General features: G+C 38.1%; 2 protein-coding genes across 3 annotated transcripts; both read left to right on the top strand.

Annotated features, from left to right (window-relative positions):
* The first annotated feature begins 2,381 nt into the window (after window positions 1–2,381).
* Window positions 2,382–5,862, top strand: LOC111485463 (kelch repeat-containing protein At3g27220-like). Its single transcript, XM_023132356.1, has 7 exons — window positions 2,382–2,748; window positions 2,845–3,021; window positions 3,579–3,808; window positions 4,540–4,710; window positions 4,846–4,951; window positions 5,161–5,367; window positions 5,468–5,862. The coding sequence occupies exons 1-7, from the start codon at window positions 2,533–2,535 to the stop codon at window positions 5,630–5,632; spliced, it is 1,272 nt and encodes a 423-aa protein (XP_022988124.1). The 5' UTR covers window positions 2,382–2,532; the 3' UTR covers window positions 5,633–5,862.
* A 4,077-nt stretch (window positions 5,863–9,939) lies between these two features.
* On the top strand, window positions 9,940–13,344 carry LOC111485417. 2 transcript variants are annotated; one of them, XM_023132295.1, is made up of 2 exons: window positions 9,940–10,234; window positions 11,470–13,344. In XM_023132295.1, the coding sequence occupies exons 1-2, from the start codon at window positions 10,123–10,125 to the stop codon at window positions 13,023–13,025; spliced, it is 1,668 nt and encodes a 555-aa protein (XP_022988063.1). In that variant the 5' UTR covers window positions 9,940–10,122; the 3' UTR covers window positions 13,026–13,344. The 2 variants fall into 2 exon arrangements, 1 of the variants encoding a protein (XP_022988063.1); XR_002718664.1 differs by having other exon boundaries at window positions 10,133–10,234; window positions 11,435–11,521.
* The last annotated feature ends 84 nt before the right edge of the window (window positions 13,345–13,428 follow it).

The following is a 13,428-nucleotide window of genomic DNA, read 5'->3' on the forward strand; positions in this document are numbered from 1 at the left end:
TGACTTTTATGAGATTTTAATTATTAATTCTATTCGAGTTGTTCCAGTCGTCAACCCAACCAACTCGAAATTTCGAGTTAGTTCAAAAGATTTTTTTAACCTAATCGTGTACACCCTTACTCCCATTGGAGGCATCCACTGAAAGCCGCCTTTAAAACTTAGTCTCTAATTAGCAATCTACTCACAATTAGCGATAGAATCTTCCTAGATTTCTTAGATTCGTAATTTAAGTTCCATTAAGCTCTCCACACTTTTCGTTATCGTTTTTGTACATGGGCGAGTGATTATCCTTAATGCTTTAACCGTCGAGGAAAGTCAACCTATTACATTCGTGAGAACAAACTTACTACAATATTTCATTTGGCTACCGATTTAGATCTCAAATATAAAAGGCTTTTGAACGGTTATGGGGTCGAAACCTCCATACCCTACAATATAATCAATTTGTTTTGGCTCTTACTTTTCTTCTCATACACCAAAATACAAATGGGTCAAGTGGATATCACAACAAACAAGAAAAGGTGAGTTGTCAAACATGCACCAAGGCTAACCACACTACTTTAGAATAGCTACCTAAAGTCGTTACCGTCATCTTAGCCTAAGCTCATATACATAATATAACTCTTAAATCGTCCTTTTTTAGGTAAAAGCAAGGTGCCCCTGTATGGTTGACGACCGCATCGCAATCAGAGACCATGACACGTGTATAGACTAGTAGTATATTTAATTTCCTAGACTTAGATTATAATAGGTTGTTATGCATTTCATGTTTAAAATTATTTATCATTATTGTTTTTTATTTTATTTATGAATTATGATTTGAACACGTAGGACCATGACAGTGTTTTCAATGATGACTTTATGTTTTAGGTTGAAATTATAAATTTAAGGATGATGTTTTAAGAGTTATATTTCACATATGAGTGTAAGCTTAGATGTCGGTAGCGAGTTTAGGTAGCTAAAATCTAGGGTCTGAAATATGAAATGCATAACAACTTATTCTAATTAAGTCTAGTAAATTAAATTTGCTACTAGCCTATGCATGTGTCATGGTTTCTGATGATGATTAATGTTAAACTCATGACGTAGATGATGATATTTTCTTGATATGATGTTGTTAGTGCCAACGAGGACTTTGGGCCCCGAACGGGGGTGAATTGTGAGATCCCACATTAGTTGGGGAGGAGAGCAAAACATTTTTTATAAGAGTGTGGAAACCTCTCCTTAGCACCCTAGTAGACATGTTTTAAAAACCTTGAGGAGAAGCCCGAAATGGAAAGTCCAGAGAAGACAATATTTGCTAGTGTTGAGTATGGGTCATTACAAATGGTATTAAAGTCGGACAACGGGCAATGTGTCAGCGAGAAGGCTAAGCCCCATAGAGGGGGTGAACATGAGACAGTGTGCCAGCAATGACGCTAGGCCCCAAAAGGGTGAATTGGGAGGCACCACATCGATTGGAGAAGAGAACGAGTGCCAACGAGAATGATAAGCCCTGAAGAGGGGGTGGATTGTGAGATCCCACATCGGTTGGGGAGAAGAATGAAACATTCTTTGTAAAAGTCAAGTTTATTGGCTCATAATCTCTCTCCTAAACTTGACTTGGCTCGAAAGTTTTCAATTCATGCAACTCATGCATCTTTGCAAGTTTAACCCTTGTTCGGGCTGGTGAGAATATCTGCATGTTGTTATCCAATACAAATGAACTCCACAACAATTTGTCGCTTCTTGACACAATCACAAATGAAGTGGAAGCGAGTGTCATGTTTGTTGCGTTTGTGAAATATTGAATTCATCATTGATGCAATCGCAGATTTGTTGTCGACGAAGAGAGTTACCGGCTTCAGCTCACCTCTAGTCACTTTGCTCAACAAGTCTCTCAGCCACAATGTTAGCACGACACTGTAATTATTGTCATGAACTCGACTCCACAAGAAGATAGTGTCACATATAATTAATCCCATTTATAACCGATATTAATGGTGATATATTCATGGTAACTCGTGAATGTTTAATATTTGAGTTTTATAAGATTTTAGTTATCGACGTAACATGCTGTATTGATTTTAAAAATAATAGATTTGAGTTGGGTTGTGAACTTTGTTCGAGTTGATCGGGTCACTAACCCAACCAACTCAAGATTTCGGTTTTATCCAAAAAAATTTCTCTCTTTGCTCGAGTAAACCCTATTTAAAAATTTTAATATTATCTCCATATTTTATAAAATTTGAAGTAAAAAATCATTAAAAATGTTTAAATAGTAAAATAGAATTTATTTTTAATATATAAAATATAAAAATAGTAATTTTGGAGTTTCCACAAAATAAGATTTAAAGAGAAAAAAAAAGAATAATTTCCACCGCTTTTCTTCGGCAGAAAAAACTTGAAAGCTGTGTGCGGCAATTACGCAGAATCCCTTCTTTGCAAACCAGCGGTGGTCGATTTTTTGGTTTTCAGAGCCTCTCTCTTTTTGCAAATCTTCTTCCTATTTCTACTTGGTTTCTTTCATGGATTCCACAATTTGGATGAGAAATGACCAGAAATCATCAAAAGAACGCTTCTTCTACCAAGAAATTAGTCTTTCTGATCACTTGTGCCGCTCTTCTCGGTGCCGCTCTCATTGCAGATGTGCTGTGGACGTCGTCTTCCTCATTGTCTTCCTCCTACTTTTCTATTTCGTCAAATTGGGCGATCCGGAGACCCGAGGTTTTAGTTGTACCGGATTCATCCACTGACAATGCTACACAGGTTAGATCTCTGCTTCTTGCGCGCGATTTTGTTATTTGTTTATTTAGTTTTGGAGTTTTGTTGGATTTAACTGATCTTACAAAATCATGTTTTTAGGTTGATGAAAAGGAGATTGATTCTAGGAGATTCTTACCTGGAACCTACTTTGATTTACCTGCACCTGATTTAGAATGGGAGGAAATGCCATCAGCACCTGTGCCTCGTCTTGATGGAGCAGCGATTCAGATTAAGAATATCTTTTACGTTTTTGCAGGATATGGAACCATCGATTATGTAAGTTCTTTTTTTATTCCTAGTGTTTGTAATGCATCTTTGATTGTGTATGTATGAGTTTATGTATTGATTGCTATCAATTCAGTTATACACCATAACACGCCTATATGAGGAAGCAATATTTTGTATCCTCGGGCTTTTCATCTAGGAGTAAAAGATCTTAGTGTCCAACATATTTCAGATTGTCTTGAAGTTCTAAAAAAGAAGAAACAACATCGTATCTCCTCTTCTGCTTGTTGCTTAGATGAATCATGATTCGGTGTTGAAAGTGTCATCATATTTTCTTTACCTTCCTTCAAGTTTGTTAATATGGAAGTACGACACTATTGATTATTTTGTATCCTTGGGCTTTTCGTCTAGTAGTAAAAGATTTTAGTGTCCAACATATTTCAGATCTCTTGAAGTTCTAAAAAAGAAGAAACAGCATCTTATTTCCTCTTCTGCTTGCTGCTAGATGAATCATGATTCGGTGTTGGAAGTGTCATCATATTTGTTCTACCTTCAAGTTTGTTAATATGGAAGTAAGACACTATTGATGTTATTGTTCTTTTTGGTAGGTGCATTCTCACGTTGACATGTTTAATTTCACTGATAATACCTGGATCGGCAAGTTTGACATGCCAAAAGAGATGGGACATTCACATTTAGGAGTGGCAACTGATGGCAGATACATTTATGTGATATCAGGACAATATGGACCCCAATGCAGAGGGCCTACAGCCCGAACATTTGTACTCGACACTGAAACGAAGAAATGGAACAGCATGCCCCCACTACCTGCTCCTAGGTATGCTGTGAGCCGTCTTGTTATTCCTACAGAAGTTTATATGCTTTTTCTGGGCAAAAAAATTATTTTATATGTTCTTGCTGGTTAGTTCCTTGCTTAATGATTATATCTTTTTATCCATATATGTGCTTTAGTTATCACATCCTAACTACTTAATGGAATTTTGGAGCATGAAGTGTGTGTTAGTGCAAAAATATATATTATAAAGGCTTGGTTTGTAGATTTAAGGTTGTGCAAAAAATGGGTTTCACAAATTTACATTTAGGTGATCTATGTTTATGTTCGTGAGATTGTCATACCAATATCTTAACTCCGAGTTACCTAAAGCTAACTTACGAGTTAAACTCCCCTAAATGTTGCGATAAGCTTCATATTTTGTAAACTTAAATGTAGGAAGAAATGAATAGGAGCAAACTATTGAACAAGTGAGCAGAAGAATTGGTTAATTTCTTTGGAGGTTGGGCATCTAAACATTATCTATAGTGGCTTGGGCCTTCTGCTTGTTAATGTGTAGTTGGAAGAGTAGAAAATGCAGAATTAATAGAAAACAACTTGAGATTGCAGATCAAAGTTACTAGACTTGCAAGATCCAGATTGAGTTTACGTCCTGGTGGCTGCCATGTCTATTGGTTGTTGATCTCATGTTTTCGCAATGGGAACTTTAAGAAAATGTTTTTGTAAGATCTGAGATCTTTATGAAGTCCAAAATTTTTTAACACGACAGTTTGCAGATATGCTCCAGCAACGCAATTATGGAGAGGAAGACTCCATGTGATGGGTGGTAGCAAGGAGAATCGCCACACACCTGGACTGGAACACTGGAGCATTGCCGTAAAAGATGGAAAAGTATTGGAGGATAAGTGGCGGACTGAAATACCCATACCCCGTGGAGGACCACACAGGTCTTGGGACACTATTCATTCACAAACGAGATAAATTAGTCATTCAAAGTTGCAATCCATAATAAAAAGATGTTTTAGGCAATCGAAATATTTGGAAATAGTTCCTCTAACATATTCCATTTTGACATTCTCCAGGGCTTGTGTTGTGGCCAATGATCGGCTTTTTGTGATCGGTGGTCAAGAAGGCGACTTCATGGCCAAACCTGGTTCGCCTATTTTTAAGTGCTCCCGTAGGTTTGAGGTATATTTTGATTTTAGCTCAAGAGTTTGTTGCGAGTTGTATTTGAATAGCTGATAAGCTGGCTATCATGTTAAATGCATGTAGGTCAGATTTTACATTATCAGGATGCCATAACACAGACAAACATACATCTCATTTCTTTCAGTGTTTCTCCTTTTGTTCACCCAGCATCAGTAGGTTATGTTGATCCTACTTTTTCATGTTTTCAGGTTGTTTATGGTGATGTTTACATGCTGGATGATGAAATGAAATGGAAAACACTAACTCCAATGCCAAAACCCGATTCTCATATTGAGTGTGCTTGGGTTATTGTCAATAATTCTCTAATCATCGCCGGGGGTACAACGGAAAAGCACCCGATTACCAAACGGATGATCTTGGTCGGAGAGGTCTTCCGATTTGATTTGGATACACTGGTATGAACTTGTCTATCTTCGAGCAAAACCCTCTTTAAACAATTTCGTACGTTGCGTTGATCATGTTTTTTTTTTCTTTTTGTTCCCCCAACAATTGAAGACTTGGTCAGTGATTGGAAAGCTCCCATACCGCATAAAAACGACGCTAGCTGGTTTTTGGGATGGATACTTGTACTTCACCTCAGGACAGCGAGACCGAGGACCCGATAACCCACAGCCAAGGAAGGTCGTAGCTGATATGTGGAGAACGAAGTTAAAAATTTAAGGGTATGGTACTTGGTTGGTTTAAATTTTGTAATCAATGTCTTCTACAGTTAGCTTTTTTGGCCTAGGTAATTGTTATTGGTTACATGATTTCGCATGAAGGGGTAGTATTTGATCGATCTGTGATCAAAGAATATGAACACTGGCCTGTACAATGACTTGAATTATAGCCTTTGTGGCTTCGAATCTGTGAATCAAATGTCTTGAATATGTGCTCATCTGTTATTGTTAGTGCTGCTGAAGCTTTTATTATATATTGTTGATAAAAATTTGAGTTAATTAGGATGTATCAGCAAGCAATCAGTTAATTTGTTCACAAACTTTACTTCGTTACAAATACTAGGGGTGTACACCCAACCCGACCCAATCCAAATTATAAGGGTTGGGTATGGTTTAAAAGGACTTTGTGGGTTCAGGTTGGGTTTAAAAGGACTTTGGATTTGGGTTGGGTTCATTTTTTGGAACTCGATCCGGTTTGGGTTCAAATTTTAAATTATTGGGACAACCTGACTTAACCCGAAAACCATAAAAAGGCTCAAAAGCCATGCAGTTTGTTTGTCCATGAGTCATGTTGTCTCACCCTGCCACGTGACGAACATGCACTCTTCGGGTGAGACTTGACTTTCTCTCTTGCTTCTTCGAAACTCAGTTAATTATTGTAACGATGATCATCTATCTCATTGTCTCTCTACTCTTCATCATTCTCATCTCACAGCGTTTGTCTTCTCTGTTGACGTCGTTCGCATCTCATAGAGGACGTTGATGTTGCTCGCCAGTTACCTTTTTTATTTCTCCATCAAACTCTCTTCTCAACTGCTGTTTCTTCACTCGACGTCGTCGCCGATGTCTCTTCGCTTGGCTTTCCGTTCTATTTCCGTTGAAGTTCTATGCTCTGTGTTTCTCGTCGGACTTCTCCACTCGGCGGTTGTTTCTCCACTTTTTGTCTCTTCTCAATTTGGAACAACCAAAACCCAATTCAAAATAAAGGGTTGGATTGAGTTGGATTCTTACCATTTTGATTACATTAGTCAAATTGAAATTAACAGACTTGTTTCTAGCTAAATTTTTCAAAATTTAAAATTATAAATTTAGTTGATAAACTTTAAAAATTTTTAAATTTAGGAATTTACTCAACATAAAATACAACAAACCCACAAAATTTATGGTATAACATTTTTTAACTTTGAAAAGCTGGGTGATAATGAGCCATCATTCTTTTAATAAACCTCCCATATTAAATATACCAAGGAGTATATCCCAGCATTCTTCTCACATTTTGTGAGATTCGAGTTGCCAACCAATAGCTCCAAAATCTACACTAAACGGCTTTCAAAGATGAAAATTCTTTTTAAATGTGTATAATATTATAGTCGTATTAAAACAAAATATCAGTCATCGTTGAAAAATGTGAAATTTCCAGACGTGATTTCCAATTGCGACATGTTACAACTATGATCACAATTACTATGAAGACAGTAGGTTGTGACCTCTACAGGCAAACCGACAAGGTAGAAATGCTTAAGTGGTGCCCATCTGACCACGTGAGGATCGAGACAAATAAGTTCTATGATGCAACTGAGGAGGATGATGCATCATCATACCAAGAAAAATGTGTACTAAAATCAAGCTGAGACATAAATAAGGTTGGAGAGAACAAAGCAACACAAGTGTCAAACACAAGCTCAGGTACGACAAGATAGGGTCCTGGACTATAACCTCAAAATTCGGAGTTTAGTATGAGTTTTGGCATGCGACTCTGAAGTTTGAAGGATGAAAGATCACCAAATTTGGTGTTAGTCGAACACCCAACGAACACTCCATGAAGTCGTATGACTGCTCGCGAAAATCACAGTCTTCTTTAGAAAGATAAAAAAATGTCTCAAAATATACTTCTACCATCCCTGTGGCATAAGTGAGCTACCTTGTGGCACATACGTGTGTCAATGTGGGTTAATGTTGTTGTGAGACGAGCGTCTCAAACAATTTTATTTTTAATAAGTTTTTCAAGGACAATGTGGGTCTGCAAGGGTGTGCCGACATTGTGTCTTGCAGACTCACATTGTGTCTCATCCCATGTATCGAAGGTAGGTATATGCACCCGCTATCCGGTACAAAGTCCGTAAATGACATGGAAGTTCGAGATGTGCCGCTGATGTGATCGACACATGGGTCAGTTCTCGATAGACATGCCCAAGCAAGTTAAGATGTATGAGCTATCCCGAGTCATGGGATGACATCATGATGCATGAGTCATGTTTTTGGCAACCAAAATGATGATGAGATGCAACGTTGTTTATGAGACCTTGGCCTAGAGTAAAGGCAAGGTTGAGTTAGATGACTTTGTTGAGGATTGTTGGGAGGGTATGTGACCTTTTGGGGAAGCCCAAATCGTAAAATTTACTTTATTCAATAACAATATTTACTGAAAAAACAACAATAATAACTTTATTGAAAATAGAATATGTTTTTGTTTACAAACTATGAGTTTTAGGACATAAAACCCAACCGTTCTTAACTTAGTCATGTCAATAGAATTCTCAAATGTCGAATAAAGAAGTTGTGAGTCTCGAAGATGTAGTCAAAAGTGATTCAAGTGTTGAACAAAAGGTGTACTTTGTTCAAGTGCTCTAAAAAAAGGAGTTGAACCTCGACTAAGAGGAGACTGTTCGAGGACTACATAAGTCACGGGGGAGGTTCTATGGTATATTTTGTTCGAAGGGAGGATTATTTTGAATTGTTGGGAGGGAGTCCCGGCTAATTGAGGGGATGATCATGAATTTATAAGTAAGGAATACATCTTCATTGGTATGAGGCCTCCAAAAGCAAAACCACGAGAGTTTATGCTCAAGAATATCATATCATTGTGAAAATCCGTGGTTTGTAATAGACTTGGCCTAGAGCTGAGGCAAGTCTGCTAGAGTTGCAGATGACTGAACATGCATGCACGAGCAGTGTGTGTGGCCAAACAATCTTTGATATCAAACAATTTGTGTTCAGTTGGTGAAGTCAAGGCTAGAGTCGTAGACGACTGAACATGCATGCACGAGTCGCCTATGTGGCCAAACAGGTTCTATTATTCTTCTTTCTCCTTGTTGGATGATGAAAGTCCCACATCGGTTAATTTAGAGAATGATCATGAGTTTATAAGTGAGGAATGCTCAGTTGGTGAAGTCAAGGCTAGAGTCGTAGACGACTGAACATGCATGCACGAGTCGCCTATGTGGCTAAACAGGTTCTATTATTCTTCTTTCTCCTTGTTGGATGGCTAATTTAGGGAATAATCAAAGTTGACAATATCATACCATTGTGGAGAGTCGTGTTCATCTAACCCTCTTAAAAAGTTTAAGAATCTTTTCTATAATTTAACATATATTATACTATATTTATTAAATTCAGCAATCAAAAAGCATAAATTAAAATTAAAATCACCAATCAAACAAATCGAGCATCACGTAACATTAGTCGCCGGCCGGCAGCCGTCGTTTTCGCCGTGGAAGAGACTTTTCTTATCAATCATCCATGAAGCATATTCCAAGCATCCAAACAAACACCTCCGGCGACCATTCAATTGGATAGCGACACCTCATCCACCCACTCCTTAAAATTATAAAAGATAAAATAATAATTTTATTAGAACACAAAATGCAATAAAAAAATTAAAATTTAAAAAACTATAAATAAAATATTAAAAAAAATTAAAGAATCTTTATAAAGAAGAGCAAGGTCATCCAACCACTTGCGTGCATTTGCACTCCACCTTCCTCATTTACGCTTTCATTTAATTTTTTTTTTTTAAATAGGAAAATAAAAACTTTACTCTTTCAAATATTTTTAAAAATAAAATTAAAAATTATTATTATTATTTTTTTAATTTCTCGTGTTCGATTTACTTTCAAAATTGCTCTCGTTCAAATCTTCGTCCCTTTTTTTTTAGGATGGTCGTTGTCTTCATCCTTTATATGACTGTTCATAAGGATTTTTTTGTTCATCATCACGTTTTTATTCCTGTTTTGTTAGTTTTAGCGTAGATAAAAAATTTCTATGGTCGATAGTGCCTGAATCTATCTCACAGTTATCGTTATAGGTATCGACACTAAAGGAGACTTTGTTTGTTTCTATGTCGATCATGCAGAGTGGATATCATTAAAATTGAAATGGAAAGTGATTGGGTTATTTAAGTTTGGAATTTATGACTAAAATTTGAAGATTCACTCATAAAGGGTAACAATGAATAATGGATTAAACGAACTCCTCTCTCAACTCTTAGTATCTGAGAACAGTATTTCAAAATTTTTGAACTGCTTTAAATTCACAAAACAACAACAATTTTCTTAGAGAACTCTCTCTTTTCTCTCCATCTCCACAACTCTCTCTCTCGCCCATATGGGTATTCCTCGAAAACAGTAGAGGCAAATTCTCTTGAACAAATTTCGTGGGTTTGATCGCAATTTTTTTGGGGCTTTGAAGGGTTTTCAAGAGGGTTATTGAAGGATGTTTGGGTGCGAGTGTTGGTGCTGGAATGGTCTCGTTGATCCTCTAGACGTCTGCCTTTCTGACCCTAAACCCTTCTCTCTGCCTTCAATACTTCCAAATTGGCCTCCAGGTATTAGTTCTTGATTTTGATTCACTTTAGTTGTGAGGATTGTTGGTTTTTTGTGCTGGATTCTCTGTTTTTGGTTCTTTCTTTTAGCCCTTTGGTCGATCCTTTTTGTTTGTTGTTTGTTGTTTATTGTTTTGATCAAACTGGTGCTGGAATTTGCTTTAATCGCTGGTGTTTTATGATGATTTCTTCGTGGTTACTCTGTTTTGGATTCTCTTTTCAACCCTTTTGTATATTGGGGAAAGTTGTTTGGATTGCTGGTTTCTTTGTAATATCTCTCGGTTGTGTTACTTTCTGTTTCTTGTGATGCTTGTAGCTATGTCAAAATTTTAGCAACTGATGCACATTGGGATGATGAAATATGAATGTTGAGTGCTTTGTTCTTGCTAGATTTTGGGTATTCTTTGCTTGTTCTTTACGTGTAAACCTCTGGTGGATCGATTTCTCTGTTGTTTTGCTTTCGTTTTCGATCTCGAATTTAGATGGAGAGGAGGATTGAGTCGTTCATTAGAATTTGAATAAGAGTATATAACCTATTCACACTAGTGAACGAGATCGTTAGTGTAACAACTGAAGCCTACCGCTAATAGATATTGTCCACTTTGGTTCGTTACGTATCGTAGTCAGTCTCACGGTTTTAAAATGCATTTGTTAGGGAGAGGTTTTCATACCCTTATAAGGAATGATTCGTTCTCCTCTCCAACCGACGTGGGATCTCACAATCTCACCACTCCTTTGCGACCCAGTGTCCTCGCTAGCACTCGTTCCCCTCTTTAATCAACGTGGGATCTCCCAGTTAGTCTTGGATGATTATTCTCTTTGTTTGGAGATTGTAAAGCAACGACTTCCATCCATTAAACTATGATCTAAGTCATTAGCTTGAGAATAACTCGACCCGTCAAGGTATTTGTAACCTTCTTAAAAGATGTAGATTTGGGTCTGAATCCTTTGTGACGCTTTGAATAAAGTTTAGTGTTGAACGAAAAAACTTAAGCTAATTCGTTCGAGTGTATTTGATCTTTCGTTTATATTCTTAATACATTCTCTCACGTGTTGACTTGAAGTATTAACATCGTTGCAAAGAGTATAGGACTGCTCGAATCCTTAGTAAATTACTTCTAAACTCAAAAGCTTAGCGTTCGGTTTTAGGTTATGGTGTGTTTGATGTTCTATATATGTTCTTAATACCATCTACTTTTGCAGCTATGTGAAGCTTCTTTTTGTGAATTTGTCACTAGGAAAAGGTTTTTCCACTGGAACAATAAGCCTTGGAGAGATAGAAGTTTCCAGGATCACCAAGTTTAAAAAGGTTTGGAGATGCAGCCAGGGTGCCATATTTTACAGGCCTCAGGCAATCCCCCATGGCTTTTTCTGCCTCGGTCACTATTGCCAGCCCGGTGACCATCCATTGAGAGGCTACGTTTTGGTTGCTCGTGATGCATCGGAAGTTGCTTGTGTTGACAACTCGATCCATGAATCTCCTGCTTTAAAGCGACCAGTAAACTATTCGTTAATCTGGAGTTCTGGCTTACATGGAGAGGATTCTGGCTTTATTTGGCTGCCTAATGCCCCGGAGGGTTACCGAGCCATGGGATTCTTGGTCACTGACAAGCCAGACGAGCCTGCACCCGACGATATTCGATGCGTCCGAGCTGATCTGACCGAGAGATGCGAGACTAGTGACTTAATTTTATCCATTGAGTCCAAATCTCAACCGTTCCATGTCTGGGAAACAAGACCCTATGAAAGGGGAATGTACCAGAATGGTGTTTCTGTGGGCACATTCTTTTGCTGCACTTCATTGAAAGAACATCTTGAAATTTCCTGTCTGAAGAATCTCAATGTCTCATTAGAAGGCATGCCAAATCTGAACCAAGTTCAAGCACTCATCGAGCATTACGGGCCAACCGTCTTCTTTCATCCCGACGAGGCGTATTTCCCATCATCAGTGCCGTGGTTCTTCAAAAACGGTGCTGTTTTGTATAAAAATGGCGACACGAAGGGCGAGCCTATTGACAGTAGAGGGTCCAATCTGCCTTGTGGAGGGGAAAACGACGGTGAGTATTGGATCAATCTACCATCGAACGAAAATGCACGAGAAACTTTGAAGAGTGGCAATATCGAAACCGCACGGCTCTATGTTCATGTTAAACCAGCACTTGGAGGAACGTTTACTGATATTGTGATGTGGGTTTTCTGCCCTTTTAATGGACCAGCAGCCCTCAAAGTTAAGTTTCTGAATATCAAACTTAAGAAGATAGGAGAGCATGTTAGTGATTGGGAACACTTCACTCTTAGAATCTGCAACTTTTCGGGGGAGCTATGGAAAGTGTACTTCTCGGAGCATAGCGGAGGGAAATGGGTCGATGCTTCCGACTTGGAGTTCATTCATGGCAATAAGCCGATCGTGTATTCGTCGAAACACGGTCATGCTAGCTTCCCACATCCTGGGAGCTATATTCAGGGATCAGTAGCTGGAATTGGAGTGAGGAATGATGTAGCTCGGAGCAAGTTTTTCGTCGATTCAAGCATCGAATATGAAATCATTGCTGCCGAATATCTTGGTGACGGCGTTGTTTCTGAACCAGCTTGGTTACAGTACATGAGAGAGTGGGGTCCGACTGTTGTGTATAATTCAAGATCAGAGATCGAAAAACTAATCGATATCCTTCCTCCAATCGTCCAATTTTCCTTGGAAGATCTACTCGCCCTGTTCCCGACCGAGCTCTACGGTGAAGAAGGACCTACCGGACCAAAGGAGAAAAACAACTGGTTTGGAGATGAAAGATGCTAGAGATATTAACAACACCACAACATGAATGTTGCTATCAGTTTACTCTTTACAATGGCCATTTCTTCATCAGATCATGGTGAAAGTGAGCAGATTGATCATTCTCTTTCAGTTCTTGCTGTTCTTGCTGAAGATTCGACTCCGGGAGTTCGGAGAGTTCGAGTCGGAGGGGATCGGAGTTGATATCAACCGTAGTCAGTCTCGACACTAAGAAAAAATACTGTATTACATATTTCATTGTAAAATTATTGAATTTTAGTTCTTATAGATATACAATATGATACTTACAATTTGAATAGAAAATCAGCCCAAGTCACATAACATAAATAATGTTCATTCAGTCGGTAGGGGTTAGAGCGTTATGGGAGATGCCTCAGATAGAGTGAAAAATCCATGTTTAAACGGA

Source organism: Cucurbita maxima, unplaced genomic scaffold, assembly GCF_002738345.1.
Source record: "Cucurbita maxima cultivar Rimu unplaced genomic scaffold, Cmax_1.0 Cma_Scf00010, whole genome shotgun sequence".
In the NCBI taxonomy this organism is placed as follows: domain Eukaryota; kingdom Viridiplantae; phylum Streptophyta; class Magnoliopsida; order Cucurbitales; family Cucurbitaceae; genus Cucurbita; species Cucurbita maxima.